Source organism: Saccoglossus kowalevskii, chromosome 19, assembly GCF_978046115.1.
Source record: "Saccoglossus kowalevskii chromosome 19, keSacKowa6.1, whole genome shotgun sequence".
NCBI classification, from domain to species: domain Eukaryota; kingdom Metazoa; phylum Hemichordata; class Enteropneusta; family Harrimaniidae; genus Saccoglossus; species Saccoglossus kowalevskii.
The window spans coordinates 14,942,015-14,961,756 of NC_140659.1; the positions used below are offsets into that span (position 1 = coordinate 14,942,015).

Here is a 19,742-nt window from a genome sequence, read left to right on the forward strand (position 1 = left end):
TATCATCAAATGTGTACAGCACATTATTGACATGGAAATGTCCCCCAAAGTACTTTCGCGTTTGTCGAATCTCACGCGATGTTTGACGCCACTACGACGCTATGACCTTTGTTTGTTCTGTTTTTACGTTCGATTTCACGCATAACGCGTGATTCTCGCAGTGAATGGAAAATGGTCTATTGTTGAGCATTACAAAAACTAATATCATGACCTTATCTATTTCAGGTCTTAACATCTCTACGCATTCTTCTCATGATGAAACCTAATGTCATGCAGAGAGTTTGTCGACAGATCTCGTTTGGAATGCATGAATTACTACGCACCAATGCAGCTAATATCCATTGCCATGCCGACTGGTATACTATATTTACTATTATGGAGTGTGTAGGAGCCGGCATGACTCCACCACCAATCATACAGTATTCTGTAGATATTGATACAAATGCACCCCCTATCTTATTGGATAGTGGTGAGTTTCAAATACTTGTTCTTTGATTAGCTTTCTCAGTGTTATGACCAGCATAGATTTTATTATTTTATTAGTCAGTTAGGGGGACACATTGTCTTGTAGTGTAAATTAATACGTATTTGAATTTAAATGCTTCTCTCAGATTGGTTGTCTTTGTGTTATGATCAGCATATCCAGTATTGTATCAGTGAGCTGGGGGAACACATTGTCATTTTATGTAAATTATAATAGAAATTCACCCCCTATCTTAGTGGTCAGTTGAATTTGAATGCGTCTCTCAGATTGGTTTTCTCTGTGTTATGATCAGCATATCTAGTATTTTATTGATGAGTTAAGTGAGCACACTGCCATGTCATGTAGATTAATACAAAGCCATGTTGCTGTGTTTCAGGTGCACAATCTGACAGTGAATTGTCTACTAGTTCATATGGTGTTGCTTCATCTGAACGGGGTTATACTTCTGATAGTGAATTATACGAATCACAGCAAAGAGTACAGCGTTCATCAACTGATATCGACATACAGTCATCAGCTAGCTCTACTACTGGTGAATGGTTACTGGTTAGTTACAATTTTTAATTTGATGTTATAGCATGACACTCAATATTTCAATATACGATTTTGTTCACTGAATACTGTATTCCGCTTGATTTTTCGTCTCTTGTAATTTAGCTCTGAAGAGTTGCTGACACTGTGTTGTATGACCCTACTGTAAAATTTCAAGATTTTTGCCGACTTAGTAGTAAATTTGTTTACAACTAAATTATAATCAGTTTGCTGTAGTATGTTAAAATTGCATTCTAGGGTAATGTGCACGAATCCACAAAGTCTTGATCTGTTAACGCCTGCAGTCCATAATACTGTAAAATACTTTATTTTCACTTGGAATTAATTTTCGCTGAAGGAATAATTCAGTGAAAATAAAATGCAGCGAATATACCCTTTTTTTCCTATATTTTACAGTCAACTCGTCAGAAATTGGTGAAAATAAATTCCATACATAACACCCAAAAAGTTTTTTTCAGCGAAAATTAATCTCGGCTAAAATAAAGTATTTTACAGTAGTAGTGTTCACACATAGCTCCTACGGGCTAAGAGGTCAAATACATTTGCCCATGCTAAGAAAACATGCGTGAATGCTTAGGTATTATATTCATAACAATTCATTTCGTAATGTCGTGAGAAAAATAAACTGACAATGAGACTATGTGCTACTTCCTGTTATTCTGCAATCTGCACTTTCTGAATTTGCTTTGGTATTGTTTTATAAGCATAGAACTAACAAGTATACCTTCCTAGTTAAATCCTAGTTAAATTGACTGAACATTTTTGTATATTCTTATCTATTAAGTTTTGGTGCTTCTTAGCCCATGCGCATGCTAACCAATTCCTTCAGTGCGTGAACGCAATTGGGTCTATCCGATATGCAAACATATGAGATTAGCTCACCCGGTGCCTGAGGGGAAGACGTGTAGTGGCGTGAAGCTAGGTGATTAGGTGCTGTACGCGAACGCCGGTTCGAGTCACACACGCAGTACATGTTTACTATAATTTGACGTAGTATTTACCTTGCCTTTTATTCAGTGTTTTTTGCTTACTTTACTTCCTATGTCAACAGCAACTATGAGTTTACAATTATTTCTCAGTACTTATTCACTGTTATAATGCTGTACCATTACTTTCACCATCCTCGTACAGCCAAATCTGAAGGCCTTTGCCGTATTCTGGCCACGTTGTGTGGCACGGATCATGTGAACGGGTTTCATGTTCTCTGCACGTAATAGGCTCGGTTATTAAGCACCCTTTTTTGGGGGTGGCCGAGGGGAAGACGTGTAGTGGCGTGAAGCTAGGCGATTAGGTGCCGTACGTGAAACGCCTGTTTGAGTCACACACGCAGTACATGTTTACTATAATTTGACGTAGTATTTACCTTGTCGTTTATTCAGTGTTATTTGCTTACTAAAGTATAGGTGGATTGATTCAGAGTAAAGGGGATATTGTTGTTAAGCTGAACATGTTTTAATCGTTGTATACAAACTGTATTTTGATTCAGATTCTGTTTATGAGGTATTCAAATTTGAGGATGATAAGCACTGAGCACACACATTATCAATCTCTGCCTTTTTAAAAATCATATGACATGATTATTTCTCGTTTTAGGTCGGCAAAGAGGGCGAGATTGAACAACGGCAACATCATCATCACCACCATAACCACCATCACCATCACAACCTGCCGTTGAAGCGTCTCTATAATCAGTATGAGATCGCCATAGACGAGGAGTTACATCATCATGATACTAAGTCGCTGTTAAAATGTTGCGAGTCGTTAGCTTTCTTGGTTCGAGATGCAGCGCACGTTACTCCCGATAACTTTGAGGCCTGCGTACATTGCATAAGGGTGTTTGTGGAGGCCAGTGTTAATGGAGGTAGGAGTATATTATTAGTTTTATTTATCCGCTTAACACATCGCTTGCCGAAAGCCTCCACCAGTGCTAATAATGCTGTGAGCAGGATATGTGTTAATTAAATGAACAAACCTGACTGAATTGTCTCCGGTGTGGAAGCATCAATAGCTTGCTACCCACTGACTACATGTATGTTCACAAAATTGCAATTTTCTGTGAAGTTCCGATTCATGAACTAGCAGACTCAACAGTTATGCTGACCAAATGTATCATGTGAACTGCCATATTTACAAGTACATCCCCAAAAGAATCGCACATCATTGTATACTGGATTATTAAAATATGATTTATTTTGACCATAGATGTATATCTCTGTCATATACACAAGTGCATCTACTAGTGCAAATACGATTAGGACTTGAACTCGCAATATATAAAAATATTACTGATTTTCCTTCGTCGTTGTCAACTTTACAATTTTAACTTCTTCAAAAATTACTATCAGACAGGTCACAGTTGAAGACTGTGGCCACATGTGATCCCTGGTAATTCAGAATTTTATGGTTGCCAGAGGATCTGTTCCTCAGGGTAATGGGGTGCGTGACCATGGCATGAGGGCGCTGCGCCCCTGTACCCGTGCTTTGTACATATTTGTCATCAACATTGTAATGTTTCTGTAGAGACATCCATCTATAAAGTCCTATCATATTGACATATTACAGGGCGACTATCAGTTGAACACAAAAGACATCGTCATGCCAAGGAAAAAGAAAGAAGTGCCAAACATAAAAAGAAAACTGCAATGAAAAAATCCAAGACATCACCAGCCCATTTGTCGCGGTCAGCCAATGAAAATGAAGATACAGATAATGATGGTCCACCTGGAGGTTATCAGTCTCTTTCTATACAAGTATGTCTATTTATATCTTAGGTTATAACACTACACAAATATTGGCAACATACTGTAGAAATGATTTGTTTGGCGTGTTGTTTACATTTTGATAAATGACTGAAAGGTGGTTGCAAGGAGGAAATTTAGAAAAAGTCACTGAGACTTCCTGTCTTAAGTACCTCTGACAGTAAAATCTTCACTGTAAAATCAGTTGCTTGAATTGCAAAATGTATCTAATGAAAAAGGCCTGTAGTATATATGTACACAACATTGGGTAGAATACTGACTTTTTTCAGAGGGTGAATTTTCAAATGGCAATTAAAGTAAATTTTCTACCTGTCTCCCACATCCAGCTTTTGTGCGAGACTAAAAGCACCTACATGGGAAAAAGCTTCACTGCCCTCTCTCTACAAACCCACTTGTCCATTGACAGTTTTAGACTATTTTAAAATTTCAAAAATGTTGAAAATCAATCAAGTTTTCTTAAATGAATCATTTGGCTGTGAAAGTTTGTTTCTTTACTGATTTGTAGGTATCTGAAAAACGTGTTTCTAAACTTATCCCTTAATGTAATTTCAAGCCGTATTAAAGATGGCTGCCTTCGTATAGTAAATACTGGTAAATTGATCGCATTTATTTTATTGTCATGTGTACACCATATGACTGTGCATGCAAGGACAAAATTTATGGGTGTGAGTGGCACACTGCAATGTATGTGAATTCCTGTTTTGTAAACAGTGCCTCCATTCTATCTCAGTTATTAGATTTGATGCATACATTACACACAAGGGCAGCCACTATATTCAGTTCTTGGGCCGAGGAACAAGAAAGAGAAGGCGTAGCTGACAGGAAGGTAGATGCAGGCGCTAGTGCTCTTTGGGTTAAATGTTGGTGTCCACTTTTACAAGGTAGGTATCTTTTTTTAAAGAGTCATAGTCTTCTAGTTTTCAGTCCCCGTTCAGACAAAGTTCGAAAACGGGGACTATTAATTTGGGTTCCTTCCGTCCGTACATACTTAGTCAGCAATCAGACTTGCAGTTTTTAACAAAAGATTGAAAATATCACTTTTTACCAAGAATGACATAAATATTTCCCAAAGTTAGAGAATTAAAGATATCATTATGAAATGAACAAATTTAAGTGAGGTCTACCCATGATACATATACACCAAGTATCAAAGTAATCAGGCTTGTAGTTTTCAAGAAGAAGTCAAAAAGTAAAAAGTTGAAATGGACAACGACAACGGACAGTCACTCGTATGATAACTTTTTTTTCACTGAACAAAATTTTGCGATGTTGATGTACATTGTATATCCGTTCCATAGGAAACAATGATAAAATGTCCTAAAACAGACATGCTATTTTTACTTGTATTTCATTAATCAATTTATCTGACTCCATATTTTTATTTTACTTTCTTAACATAATATCAAATGTGTAAACATATTTCAAAGAAAATGATAATATTTTTACTTTTGTGTATCATTCTACCTTATTACAACAAAGTACAATGTCAAGGGCTAGTTTGCATAGAAATAATTATTTTGAGCTGATTTGCATGAAATAAACTTTTTGACCAGGGTTGAAACACATTTTATTTAGCTTTACGTATACTAACAAAATGTTTCAGCACCTAACGAGTGGCCTTTCATATTTCCATATGTTGCATGAACTTTTCATTGAAATCATGGGAATTGTATTTTCAGTACATTGCTGCTGTTGTGAGCATTGTAGCACATGCAATTTGAATATTAGACCAGACTCAACAAGTAATTAGACAGAGAAAATCCTTGGGCGGGACAATTTTTTTAAAAATCTGTAAAGCAAAGAACGAATATTTTTTTTACAACAAGCTTAACAAATTTAAGTGGCAGATCGAAGGAGCAAACATCTTTTATAAATTGTTAAATTTGTGACTGCGAGAGATGTTCAGTGTGAAAATTTTGCAATCTAGAAATGGTTTACAGTATACATTTAGAATGTTCTTTTAAATTAATACTTTGCCATTTCTTTTTTGTTTCTAGGTATTGCCAGACTATGTTGTGACATACGACGGCAGGTGCGCATGTCTGCGTTGACCTATCTTCAACGAGCATTACTTGTACACGATTTGAGGACTCTCTCCGCTATAGAATGGGAATCATGTTTTAACAAAGTCTTATTCCCGCTTCTGTCAAAACTATTGGAGAATATTAATCTCCAAGATCCTGTGGGGATGGAAGAAACACGAATGAGATCATCAACCTTACTTTGCAAGGTATGATGGGAATTACCTAATTACCATAAATGCTTCAGTACAAGGCTGAGTTCACATGCACTTCTATTGAAGATACAACAAATGCTTTATTTCTAGGAATCTAATTATAATATATTTCTGTTTACAGCAAGCTACAAGTACAAAGTTCTTTGATAATTGCTTTTACAATCAAAATGATTACAATGATTTGTCCCTCCATTATCGAAACGCTAACAGTACCATATTTGGCCTTGTGTGAATGTGGGGTACTCATATCCATGAATTATTCTTGACAGGTTTCTTAGACAGGGAAAATATGCAAATATCACCCCATCCCCTGACAGATGTCTTTCTTTCCTCTGAAAGTTTCCAAAACTTGTCTTGTTGCTGACATGTCCATATACTTGTGTCTTGTTGCTGACATGTCCCATATACTTGTGTCTTGTTGCTGACATGTCCCATATACTTGTCTTGTTGCTGACATGTCCCATATACTTGTCTTGTTGCTGACATGTCCCATATACTTGTGTCTTGTTGCTGGCATGTCCCATATACTTGTCTTGTTGCTGACATGTTCCATATACTTGTGTCTTGTTGCTGACATGTCCCATATACTTGTGTCTTGTTGCTGACATGTCCCATATACTTGTGTCTTGTTGCTGACATGTCCCATATACTTGTGTCTTGTTGCTGACATGTCCCATATACTTGTGTCTTGTTGCTGACATGTCCCATATACTTGTGTCTTGTTGCTGACATGTTCCATATACTTGTCTTGTTGCTGACATGTTCCATATACTTGTCTTGTTGCTGACATGTCCCATATACTCGTGTGTTGTTGCTGACATGTCCCATATACTTGTCTTGTTGCTGACATGTCCCATATACTTGTCTTGTTGCTGACATGTCCCATATACTTGTGTCTTGTTGCTGACATGTCCCATATACTTGTGTCTTGTTGCTGACATGTCCCATATACTTGTGTCTTGTTGCTGACATGTCCCATATACTTGTGTCTTGTTGCTGACATGTCCCATATACTTGTCTTGTTGCTGACATGTCCCATATACTTGTCTTGTTGCTGACATGTCCCATATACTTGTGTCTTGTTGCTGACATGTCCCATATACTTGTGTCTTGTTGCTGACATGTCCCATATACTTGTGTCTTGTTGCTGACATGTCCCATATACTTGTCTTGTTGCTGACATGTCCCATATACTTGTGTCTTGTTGCTGACATGTCCCATATACTTGTCTTGTTGCTGACATGTCCCATATACTTGTGTCTTGTTGCTGACATGTCCCATATACTTGTGTCTTGTTGCTGACATGTCCCATATACTTGTGTCTTGTTGCTGACATGTCCCATATACTTGTCTTGTTGCTGACATGTCCCATATACTTGTGTCTTGTTGCTGACATGTCCCATATACTTGTGTCTTGTTGCTGACATGTCCCATATACTTGTGTCTTGTTGCTGACATGTCCCATATACTTGTGTCTTGTTGCTGACATGTCCCATATACTTGTGTCTTGTTGCTGACATGTCCCATATACTTGTCTTGTTGCTGACATGTCCCATATACTTGTGTCTTGTTGCTGACATGTCCCATATACTTGTCTTGTTGCTGACATGTCCCATATACTTGTCTTGTTGCTGACATGTCCCATATACTTGTGTCTTGTTGCTGACATGTCCCATATACTTGTGTCTTGTTGCTGACATGTCCCATATACTTGTGTCTTGTTGCTGACATGTCCCATATACTTGTCTTGTTGCTGACATGTCCCATATACTTGTGTCTTGTTGCTGACATGTCCCATATACTTGTGTCTTGTTGCTGACATGTTCCATATACTTGTCTTGTTGCTGACATGTCCCATATACTTGTCTTGTTGCTGACATGTCCCATATACTTGTGTCTTGTTGCTGACATGTCCCATATACTTGTGTCTTGTTGCTGACATGTCCCATATACTTGTGTCTTGTTGCTGACATGTTCCATATACTTGTCTTGTTGCTGACATGTCCCATATACTTGTCTTGTTGCTGACATGTCCCATATACTTGTGTCTTGTTGCTGACATGTCCCATATACTTGTGTCTTGTTGCTGACATGTCCCATATACTTGTCTTGTTGCTGACATGTCCCATATACTTGTCTTGTTGCTGACATGTCCCATATACTTGTCTTGTTGCTGACATGTCCCATATACTTGTGTCTTGTTGCTGACATGTCCCATATACTTGTGTCTTGTTGCTGACATGTCCCATATACTTGTGTCTTGTTGCTGACATGTCCCATATACTTGTGTCTTGTTGCTGACATGTCCCATATACTTGTGTCTTGTTGCTGACATGTCCCATATACTTGTCTTGTTGCTGACATGTCCCATATACTTGTCTTGTTGCTGACATGTCCCACATACTTGTCTTGTTGCTGACATGTCCCATATACTTGTGTCTTGTTGCTGACATGTCCCATATACTTGTGTCTTGTTGCTGACATGTCCCATATACTTGTGTCTTGTTGCTGACATGTCCCATATACTTGTGTCTTGTTGCTGACATGTCCCATATACTTGTCTTGTTGCTGACATGTCCCATATACTTGTGTCTTGTTGCTGACATATCCCATATGCTTGTGTCTTGTTGCTGACATGTCCCATATACTTGTGTCTTGTTGCTGACATGTCCCATATACTTGTCTTGTTGCTGACATGTCCCATATACTTGTGTCTTGTTGCTGACATGTCCCATATACTTGTGTCTTGTTGCTGACATGTCCCATATACTTGTGTCTTGTTGCTGACATGTCCCATATACTTGTGTCTTGTTGCTGACATGTCCCATATACTTGTGTCTTGTTGCTGACATGTCCCATATACTTGTCTTGTTGCTGACATGTCCCATATACTTGTCTTGTTGCTGACATGTCCCATATACTTGTGTCTTGTTGCTGACATGTCCCATATACTTGTGTCTTGTTGCTGACATGTCCCATATACTTGTGTCTTGTTGCTGACATGTCCCATATACTTGTGTCTTGTTGCTGACATGTCCCATATACTTGTGTCTTGTTGCTGACATGTCCCATATACTTGTCTTGTTGCTGACATGTCCCATATACTTGTCTTGTTGCTGACATGTCCCATATACTTGTCTTGTTGCTGACATGTCCCATATACTTGTGTCTTGTTGCTGACATGTCCCATATACTTGTCTTGTTGCTGACATGTCCCATATACTTGTGTCTTGTTGCTGACATGTCCCATATACTTGTGTCTTGTTGCTGACATGTCCCATATACTTGTGTCTTGTTGCTGACATGTCCCATATACTTGTCTTGTTGCTGACATGTCCCATATACTTGTGTCTTGTTGCTGACATGTCCCATATACTTGTGTCTTGTTGCTGACATGTCCCATATACTTGTCTTGTTGCTGACATGTCCCATATACTTGTGTCTTGTTGCTGACATGTCCCATATACTTGTGTCTTGTTGCTGACATGTCCCATATACTTGTGTCTTGTTGCTGACATGTCCCATATACTTGTCTTGTTGCTGACATGTCCCATATACTTGTGTCTTGTTGCTGACATGTCCCATATACTTGTGTCTTGTTGCTGACATGTCCCATATACTTGTCTTGTTGCTGACATGTCCCATATACTTGTGTCTTGTTGCTGACATGTCCCATATACTTGTCTTGTTGCTGACATGTCCCATATACTTGTGTCTTGTTGCTGACATGTCCCATATACTTGTGTCTTGTTGCTGACATGTCCCATATACTTGTCTTGTTGCTGACATGTCCCATATACTTGTGTCTTGTTGCTGACATGTCCCATATACTTGTGTCTTGTTGCTGACATGTCCCATATACTTGTGTCTTGTTGCTGACATGTCCCATATACTTGTCTTGTTGCTGACATGTCCCATATACTTGTGTCTTGTTGCTGACATGTCCCATATACTTGTGTCTTGTTGCTGACATGTCCCATATACTTGTCTTGTTGCTGACATGTCCCATATACTTGTGTCTTGTTGCTGACATGTCCCATATACTTGTGTCTTGTTGCTGACATGTCCCATATACTTGTGTCTTGTTGCTGACATGTCCCATATACTTGTCTTGTTGCTGACATGTCCCATATACTTGTGTCTTGTTGCTGACATGTCCCATATACTTGTGTCTTGTTGCTGACATGTCCCATATACTTGTCTTGTTGCTGACATGTCCCATATACTTGTGTCTTGTTGCTGACATGTCCCATATACTTGTCTTGTTGCTGACATGTCCCATATACTTGTGTCTTGTTGCTGACATGTCCCATATACTTGTGTCTTGTTGCTGACATGTCCCATATACTTGTGTCTTGTTGCTGACATGTCCCATATACTTGTCTTGTTGCTGACATGTCCCATATACTTGTGTCTTGTTGCTGACATGTCCCATATACTTGTGTCTTGTTGCTGACATGTCCCATATACTTGTGTCTTGTTGCTGACATGTCCCATATACTTGTGTCTTGTTGCTGACATGTCCCATATACTTGTCTTGTTGCTGACATGTCCCATATACTTGTCTTGTTGCTGACATGTCCCATATACTTGTCTTGTTGCTGACATGTCCCATATACTTGTCTTGTTGCTGACATGTCCCATATACTTGTCTTGTTGCTGACATGTCCCATATACTTGTGTCTTGTTGCTGACATGTCCCATATACTTGTCTTGTTGCTGACATGTCCCATATACTTGTCTTGTTGCTGACATGTCCCATATACTTGTGTCTTGTTGCTGACATGTCCCATATACTTGTCTTGTTGCTGACATGTCCCATATACTTGTGTCTTGTTGCTGACATGTCCCATATACTTGTCTTGTTGCTGACATGTCCCATATACTTGTCTTGTTGCTGACATGTCCCATATACTTGTCTTGTTGCTGACATGTCCCATATACTTGTCTTGTTGCTGACATGTCCCATATACTTGTATGAAAGATTTCTTTCTGACAGACGTATTTTTCTCGTAGGTATTCTTACAGCATTTAACACCATTGTTATCGCTACCAACATTTACAGCATTATGGCTAACTATTTTAGATTTTATGGATAAATATATGCACAAAGATAAAAGTGACTTACTGGTAAGTATTCGTACTTCTTTCACTAGAAATACGCTATTTACATTTTCTGATATAATTGCCTATTCTCTGGATTCAGCTGAGGCAACTAGTGACTAAACAGCCATATTGTTGATTATCTTTTGACGTATTATCTCTAACGGCACTCATATTTTTCCAAGCTGAGTCGAAAAACATATTATGAAATATTATTATAGTATATTCAGTTCAGGAGCAGAATTTTATTTTGGTAGACTAGTATGGTGCAGGAGTTTGTTTTATCTTTAACATGGTATGAGGTGTGAAATTATATTTTTTTTTTTTTACCAGAGATGTCTCTAAATTTAGAAATCGCAACATCGATTAAACCCTGTGTACATATCTCAACTTTATAACAATGCTAATTACTTAAACATGTAGACTTCTTGTAATTAATAACTACCTTTGAAATGGATTTGATGACCTATCATTTTCTGTGTTAATTGCTTGTATGATCTTTATCCGTCCACAGTCAGAGGCTATTCCTGAATCTCTTAAGAATATGTTACTTGTCATGGATACCGCTGGGGTGTTCCAAAACATTGATGGCGTTGAGGAAGATCATTCAGCTCTCTGGGAGGTGACTTGGGAGAGAATAGACTGCTTCCTCCCAGGACTTAAAAATGAAGTTTTCAAACCTCAAGAATTGAGTAAGTAAATACCAAAAGTAGGATACGAGAAGACATAATAGTGTGTCCATCACTGCAAGTTTTGGAGATACTTGTAATGTACAAATTATTAATTCTGTCTTCGGCGACAGTGCTTTCTAATTTCATGTGTTTCTTAAGGATTACTGCACTGGATTGTACTAGATAAAAATTAACTATGAAGAAGAACACACTGATCACAAAAAAATAGCATTTATTGTGCCCTTTATCAACAAACTAACAGCCAATAATATAATTTAGACAACATGCTTGACATTGGAAAGGTTTTCAGGCTTTCCTCTGGTACACTAATTATGCCAGTAATGTGTTTGAATAGGGCAGAAATAGCCACACACTCCAAGAACAGCCATCTTGTCAGTTATTTTATTTTCTGGCCACTGATAAGCATAGCTAACCAGAACTTTCACCTAAATGTAATTGTGAAACTGGTACATAGATACAGGAGTTTGTATCAATTTAAAATTTGTTCCTACTCAGCATTTAACTGGACGTTTATGTGTAATGCAGTATGTGAAGGAACGAAAATTTCCCATTGGCCAACTGGCAACTGTTGTCACACTCAAAACTCGCTAAATTAAACGCTGATTTTTTGAAATGTGTTAGGATTTATATTGATAACAATATAGGACTTCGTTCATCCCATGTCACAGAGCAAAATTTCACAATATGAAGAATTAATTTCACCATGGAAACCAGTACAAAAATAGTCAATTTTCCATGATATTTCAGTCTATTGTTGAAAATTGTCCATTTTTTTTTTTTTCATTTTAATATTCTGATAATGAAAGCGTGAAGACGATGAGATATAATTTTCATTTCAGCCCAAACCTCTATAAATTCTATGTTTTTTGTTTTGTAGTAAATCCAAATCTTATTAAAATGCGAGTGTGCGAACCTCCGAGTCAAGATACAAGTATACCCAGAGAATGCCCCTCACCGCCGCCGCCACCACCATCGGCTAGTCCCCCACCAACCAACGATACATGTAGTTCTGGAGGTGAGATATACATTACATCTGCATGCAAGAAAATAAAATCTATTTTTGAATTCTTTGCAAGTTATAATATTCTCTGAGTAATTTTATGCAAGCAGGCTGGAGATTATCAGTTATTTGTTGATTCTCCAACACACAAAACGTCAAAGAAACCAGAGAGTTTACACATCTGGGTTACTGTTCTTTCAATTTTAACTACCCATATATTACTGTATTAAGCATACCAGTATAAGGTGATCAATTGGCATATAACACCATTACAAAATTATGTATAATGATGGATTACATAAAATAGTTTGAAATCATCACAGTTTACAAATATCTTAAAAATTATCAGTTCAGACCAAGCAAACAGAAAATTTGAAGAATACTTGTTTTCAAGTTAAAATATAAATGTCCTGCACAACTGAAATTAAGATTAAATGCATGTTTCAATAATTGCACAAAAAAATGGTTTTATTGTTGCTTTTTTTTTTTTTACAGAGACAAGTCCACAAAGGCCAAGCACCCCACAACTATCAAATCAACCACAACACACCAATGCACGTGAACCTCAGAGCAGTGGTAGCAACATTATACTGCAGCCTCCGCTACCCTCTCTGAGTGGGACAGTGTCGAGCACAAACACTGTATGCTCTACGGGGTCTGTTCCAATTCTATTGAATCCACAAGTTATGCAGGGAACAGCGTTACCAGTTTTATCTGTTTCTCAGGTTCATTCTATTGACTCTTCCCAATGATCTCAGATCTTTTAACCTCTCTGATCGTTAAATCAATCTTAGCATTTATTCTCAGTACTATATTTTGGTGACCCATGTGGCGTCCTAGCATACAGTGTTCGACAATTCTGTGAAAATGTTATTAAATTTGTTAGAAATCAAGGACTACTTATGTCTGTGTTGATATAGCATTTAAAGTACATTTCAATGAAAACATGTTTGGTACCTACATGTACTTAGGTTTACTGCCCATAATGTTAGGGTTTAAAGAAAGCAGTGTTAAAACTTGCAAAAAAAAATGTTTTTAATCAACCACAAAATACTGTAAACCGATTTTATTTCATGTGCATTCAATATTCGTGAGTTTTCATGAGTTATGAACAATTGTGATAGAGGTGTGTTGGAGATGGGTACATTGCAGCACTGAGGTGTTGGAGATAGGTATATTGCAGCACTGAGGTGTTGGAGATAGGTATATTGTAGCACTGAGGTGTTGGAGATGGGTACATTGTAGCACTGAGGTGTTGGCGATGGGTACATTGCAGCACTGAAATGTTGGAGATGGGTACATTGCAGCACTGAGGTGTTGGAGATGGGTATATTGCAGCACTGAGGTGTTGGAGATGGGTACATTGTAGCACTGAGGTGTTAGAGATGGGTACATTGTAGCACTGAGGTGTTGGAAATGGGTACATTGAAGCACTGATGTGTTGGAGATGGGTACATTGCAGCACTGAGGTGTTGGAGATGGGTACATTGTAGCACTGAGGTGTTGGAGATGGGTACATTGTAGCTCTAAGATGTAATTTTCTAAAAATGATAGCAAACAAATGATAGCAATTTATCTAATATTGAAATTTCCTGGCATCAAGAATTGGTTTACAAAATACACCACATTGAAGGGCCATGCTGTTGTATGTTGATAGCGTATGGAGTAAAATTCTCTCTCAGTGTTGTAAATGCTCACTAAAAAAGAACAGAAATTTGTCATCACTGTGATAATGTCACCATTAACCAAACAGAAAAATAAGTATAGTGATGGCTTGTAGGAGTGATTATATTCTTGTTATAAGGGTTACACCACTAGGATTTTAAATCAACCCCTAAAACTATTATTCTTGTATATTAATATATTCTTCCCGAATTGAGCATTTTTAGGTGCATGTGATATTTTGATAATGTCAGGCTTGTATACCATGCGATACAGGCTTGTATACCATGCGATACAGGCTTGTATACCATGCAATACAGGCTTGTATACCATGCGATACAGGCTTGTATACCATGCGATACAGGCTTGTATACCATGCGATACAGGCTTGTATACCATGCGATACAGGCTTGTATACCATGCGATACAGGCTTGTATACCATGCGATACAGGCTTAGCAACCATGCGATACAGGCTTGGCAACCATGCGATACAGGCTTGGCAACCATGCGATACAGGCTTGGCTACCATGCGATACAGGCTTGTATACCATGCGTTACAGGCTTGTATACCATGCGATACAGGCTTGTATACCATGCGATACAGGCTTGTATACCATGCGATACAGGCTTGTATACCATGCGATACAGGCTCGTATACCATGCGATACAGGCTCGTATACCATGCGATACAGGCTCGTATACCATGCGATACAGGCTCGTATACCATGCGATACAGGCTCGTATACCATGCGATACAGGCTCGTATACCATGCCATACAGGCTCGTATACCATGCCATACAGGCTCGTATACCATGCCATACAGGCTCGTATACCATGCCATACAGGCTCGTATACCATGCGATACAGGCTCGTATACCATGCGATACAGGCTTGGCTACCATACAGGCTCAAAATCAACTTGTATATTTTTTTTTTAAAGATTTTGATTAAGAAATAGAATGAAATGATATTAACAATAAAAATGTTATGGTTAAACTGGATACAAATCTATGGTGAAAAAAGTTTAATGGTGCAAAGTTATCACTTTTACATCTAAAAATGCTCAATTCATTTGTCTTTTCCAACCTTACTACATTTTAGTGTAATTGTAGGCCTGTACAGTCTCTTACCCCTCTATAAATCATCTGTACATTCTAGAGGTCAAATAGAAGATATACATACATATATATAATATAATTTTAAAAACTGTGTCTGTAAAATGTCTACTTAATATTAGTGTAAGAAAACTAGCGTTGGTAATGTTTATTTCTGTTGATGTTGTGTCAATGTATAACATATTATGGGATACCTTGGCTTTCCACCTCACTGCAATTATGGATTTCTTTTTTCATTGAATCATTGCGACTTGTGTGCAGAACTCAATACCTGAATGGTAGATAAGGTTACATAATTGTATGATCACTAATCTTGGAAAAGCTGTTGACAAACCTGAAATTTGTTCATACTTTGAAATATTTATTATTACTTCCTGCAACAATTAGCATTCATAGCAAGTAATCTGTAGTAGTGAAACTGACATTGTCTATTTACATATCTCCAAATTGTTAGAGAACTTGACTATCAGAAGTGCATGTCAGAATAGTTTTTGTATATAGTAACTTTAATTGTTGTAATTGGTTAATTCTATTTCTCCTACCATTTGATAATCTTACAACAATGACATTGGGGACACACTTTTATTTTATCATTTCCACGTCTTGAGATGGAATGAGTTCATGAGGCAAAGATTGTGAAATTTTGTTAACAGGGTTTTACATTTGATTTTAAAATGTACATAGCATGTACAATTCGCTAAGTTGTAATTATGAATTCTGTATTTGTTGTTAGCACTATCTCTACCCAATATCAAATAGCAGTGACAGTACAGTGTTTTTGTTTAGCTACTACATGCAACAAGTTCGCATGCACAAGTTTGTATTGTGATTTATTTTGCGAGTAAACAGTCAGTCACCCAGAAATGGACAGAGATACTGCAGTTGTGTCAGGAGGTATGGTTCATTCGTTTCAAATGCAATGTATATTACATTTCATTTTTTTTGAAAATATTCTAATTTCATTACATAACATGATCAATACAGACAGTGCAGGGTAGATTAGGATATTTGAATTCAACTTCAAATACTGTCGACAATTCTCTTTAATATTTAAAAAACTAAGTGTCTGGAAAAATGGATTTGCCGAGTTCTGAAATAAGTTTGGCCTTGGAAATAATTACAGATATTTAGTAATTTGACTCGTGGTTTGAGTTACAAAGTATAATTTTTTCAACAAAAGTGCAATGTAATTTTTTTAGTTGAGTAAATGTATTGATACGGAAGTGTATTATACTTCTTATTAGTGTTGAAATCTTTAAAAAAAATCTTTTAAATTTCTTAGCTCAAAGCTTATTTAATGGGTTTTTTTTGCAACTGTCTCACTGGCTTTGAATCAGAGAATACAATGTTATGTAAAAATGCATAGCAAAATGAACCATTGGTGATACTGTAATGGCTGTGTAATTGTTTTAATTTTGCACTTAATTTATACAAAGTAAATTGGTTTCTCGTATATTTGTTTAACAGTATGAATATGATGTACATTATTATCAGTAAATAAAATGTCTTAACATGCAATTTATATGTATTTCAATTTGTCATTGAAGTAGATGCATTTTCAAATTGTGCATTTCTTCATACCATATTATCTCTATTAGAATCTCCAATATACATGTAAGCCAACAGTTTCATATATAGTATACTGGATTCTTAAAATAATAGTAATTTATTTTGACCATAGACACACCTCTGTTATTTACGTAAACGCATGCACCTCTAATACAATGTAAAGTAAATAGGGTAATATATTTGTCGCCCTTGTCAATCTACAAAATTCAATTACATTTTTTGTGTCATTATTTTTTGACAAAGTTTGACAATCCAAACAAATCGGGGTTCCTGTGAGAGTCTTTAAAGCAAAGAAGTCATCACCTGTGCATGCAAGAAATGGCCATAACGTGTTGAGCTATTGCTTTTTCACTGTGCATTGTTATCGTCACTAAGAACTTGCATGTACACTCTATTGTCCTTCATTTTATGTTAATTTTACGTTCGGATCGTTTATCCGAACGATCAATTAACCGAACAAATATGTCACTGCCCACTGTGTTCGGATAATCAAGGTTTGACTGTACACAGGTGACCCCCCCCCCTCCACCTTGAACTGTCTGGGTCCAGCTTTGTGTCCTCAAATATTCATATGCTTAATGTGTCGGGATCATATGTACTGGGTTACAGGTGCACATCATTTTAACAACTGTTTGTCTTACCTTGCATGATTTCACTTTTTAGTAATTCAACCAAATATGCTCGGCCTGTTAAGGTACATAGCAAGCAACGAGTGATTGCAACATGGCACTATTTAACCAAAAGTACACCTACACTCTTTGATAATAATAATAATAATAACTTTATTGCATCCTTAGAAATACAATGTTTCTATCAGTTAATAGCAATAAAGATTAGTTGTGATAACTACTACTACAAAAAGAAAGTTAGTTGTTAAAAAAATTGTTAGTGATGTTAAATAAATAACAATGCTTGTCCATGATATTTTGGACTCTTTTTATCTCAAACTCTGGATCGTCAGGTAGCTTGTTTCAATTCAGTTCAATTTTGGGCGAGTCATACTTATGAAAACAAGCGAAATAAAAATATAGAAATAGCTGCACTGTCCTACAAGAACGTTGTGGTGGCCAAGTCAAAAACAGATTGTGTCCACCCCCCAAAAAATCCACCCTAAAGCAATTGAGCTGGCTGTTTTAAAGAAGTCGAAATTAGCATTTGTTACCAAAAATTACAAAAATATTCGCCAAAAATACAAAATTGAAGATATCGTCTCGAAATGAACAAATCTGACAGTGATCCACCCAAGACACCTACACACCAAGTATCAAAGCAATTAGCTGGCAGATTTCAAGAAAAAGTTGAAAATACAATTGCTGACAGACGACGGACAACCAATGAACAGCTCCGCTCTGTCATATACGATGACAGCGTCGTTAAAACAATTCCAAAAGCAACCGAAAAGACACAAGTTTTCACATTTTCGTCGATCAAGGTTCATTTATTCGGCCAACTCACCATAATACCTCGGCAGAATTCCCACTATTTACTGTCTACGAAATCAAAAACAACAGCACGGCTCTGGTGCGTTTACATGCTAAATGAAGTCAAATGTTATGATGCGTTTCCAGGAGAAATCAAACGCAAAGTCACATGTTTTTGTCAGTTAAGTTATGACATAATTTAAGACGACAAACTCTAATGGTTCAAATTTGAAATGCGGGTTGTTACAGGAATGCTGATTGGTGTGTTCAGGCCCTTGGTGCGCCCAATCAAATCATTCAATTTACAACAAGTCTCAGAAGTGTACGCTCTCAATTTGAGCTCAGAGAAGAACATTTGGTACAAGCAGAGGTACATTACTTGGGGTTTGTAACTACGGTGACATGATACCAAGATCCCGTCACAATCTCGCTCTCGCATAAGCGTTCCAACTCAGAAAAATGCGAATGCCCATGCCCGAGGTAACTAGGATACTGGGATGTCCAGGTGGATCAAAATAGGTGCCCACGATATGACGGATTACGAGAACTATATTTTCTGTACATTTTCGATGTATTACATTTTTCACTATGATAGTGACAAGAAAAGTTTTATTTTTTCATTACAAACCTTGAACATTGATATGTGTCATGTCAGAAGGTCGTAGTCTCAGTCTCGCTATCTACGAGAAGAGACTTGAATGGGATCTTGACATGATGTCACCATACAGTACTATGCGAGTTGCAAACCCCAAGTAATGTACCTCTGGTACAAGTTAACTCTATTAAATTTTTTACTATTCTTGTGGAGCAGCCACGACTTATCAATTGTGAAATTCTGCAATCACAGTCAACAGATTTTCACGCTGACTGTAACCATTCATTCCATATAGAAGTGTCGACATATTTATTGTCGCTGTACAATTGTGTATTTATTGTTTCTATTGACTTTCAGAAACTATTTTACTCTTTCATAATTAGTGATTTTCCGTTCAACTGCGAGATCTCGCGAGATGCATGAAAGACGCGCGTCGAACGTCTGCCGCAAAAATCGAACGATTTGATTTTGAACTCTTAATTTCTTTATTTCGTAGCTCACATTGACCGGCCGATCTTCGACAGAGGAATATTGCTTTCGAATACCCTCTC

General features: G+C 37.3%; 1 protein-coding gene across 2 annotated transcripts in view; it reads left to right on the forward strand.

Annotated features, from left to right (window-relative positions):
• The window catches only part of LOC100369526 (Golgi-specific brefeldin A-resistance guanine nucleotide exchange factor 1-like), a 74,340-nt gene extending 57,216 nt beyond the window's left edge, over positions 1-17,124 (forward strand). For both annotated transcript variants that reach the window (XM_085493644.1, XM_085493645.1), the window contains exons 26-35: positions 226-469; positions 861-1,030; positions 2,630-2,897; positions 3,599-3,786; positions 4,526-4,676; positions 5,793-6,025; positions 11,048-11,161; positions 11,649-11,826; positions 12,704-12,841; positions 13,322-17,124. In XM_085493644.1, coding sequence (XP_085349770.1) covers positions 226-469; positions 861-1,030; positions 2,630-2,897; positions 3,599-3,786; positions 4,526-4,676; positions 5,793-6,025; positions 11,048-11,161; positions 11,649-11,826; positions 12,704-12,841; positions 13,322-13,578 — 1,941 coding nt within the window. In that variant the 3' untranslated portion in view covers positions 13,579-17,124. The remainder of the gene's footprint in view (positions 1-225; positions 470-860; positions 1,031-2,629; positions 2,898-3,598; positions 3,787-4,525; positions 4,677-5,792; positions 6,026-11,047; positions 11,162-11,648; positions 11,827-12,703; positions 12,842-13,321) is intronic.
• Positions 17,125-19,742: the final 2,618 nt, after the last annotated feature.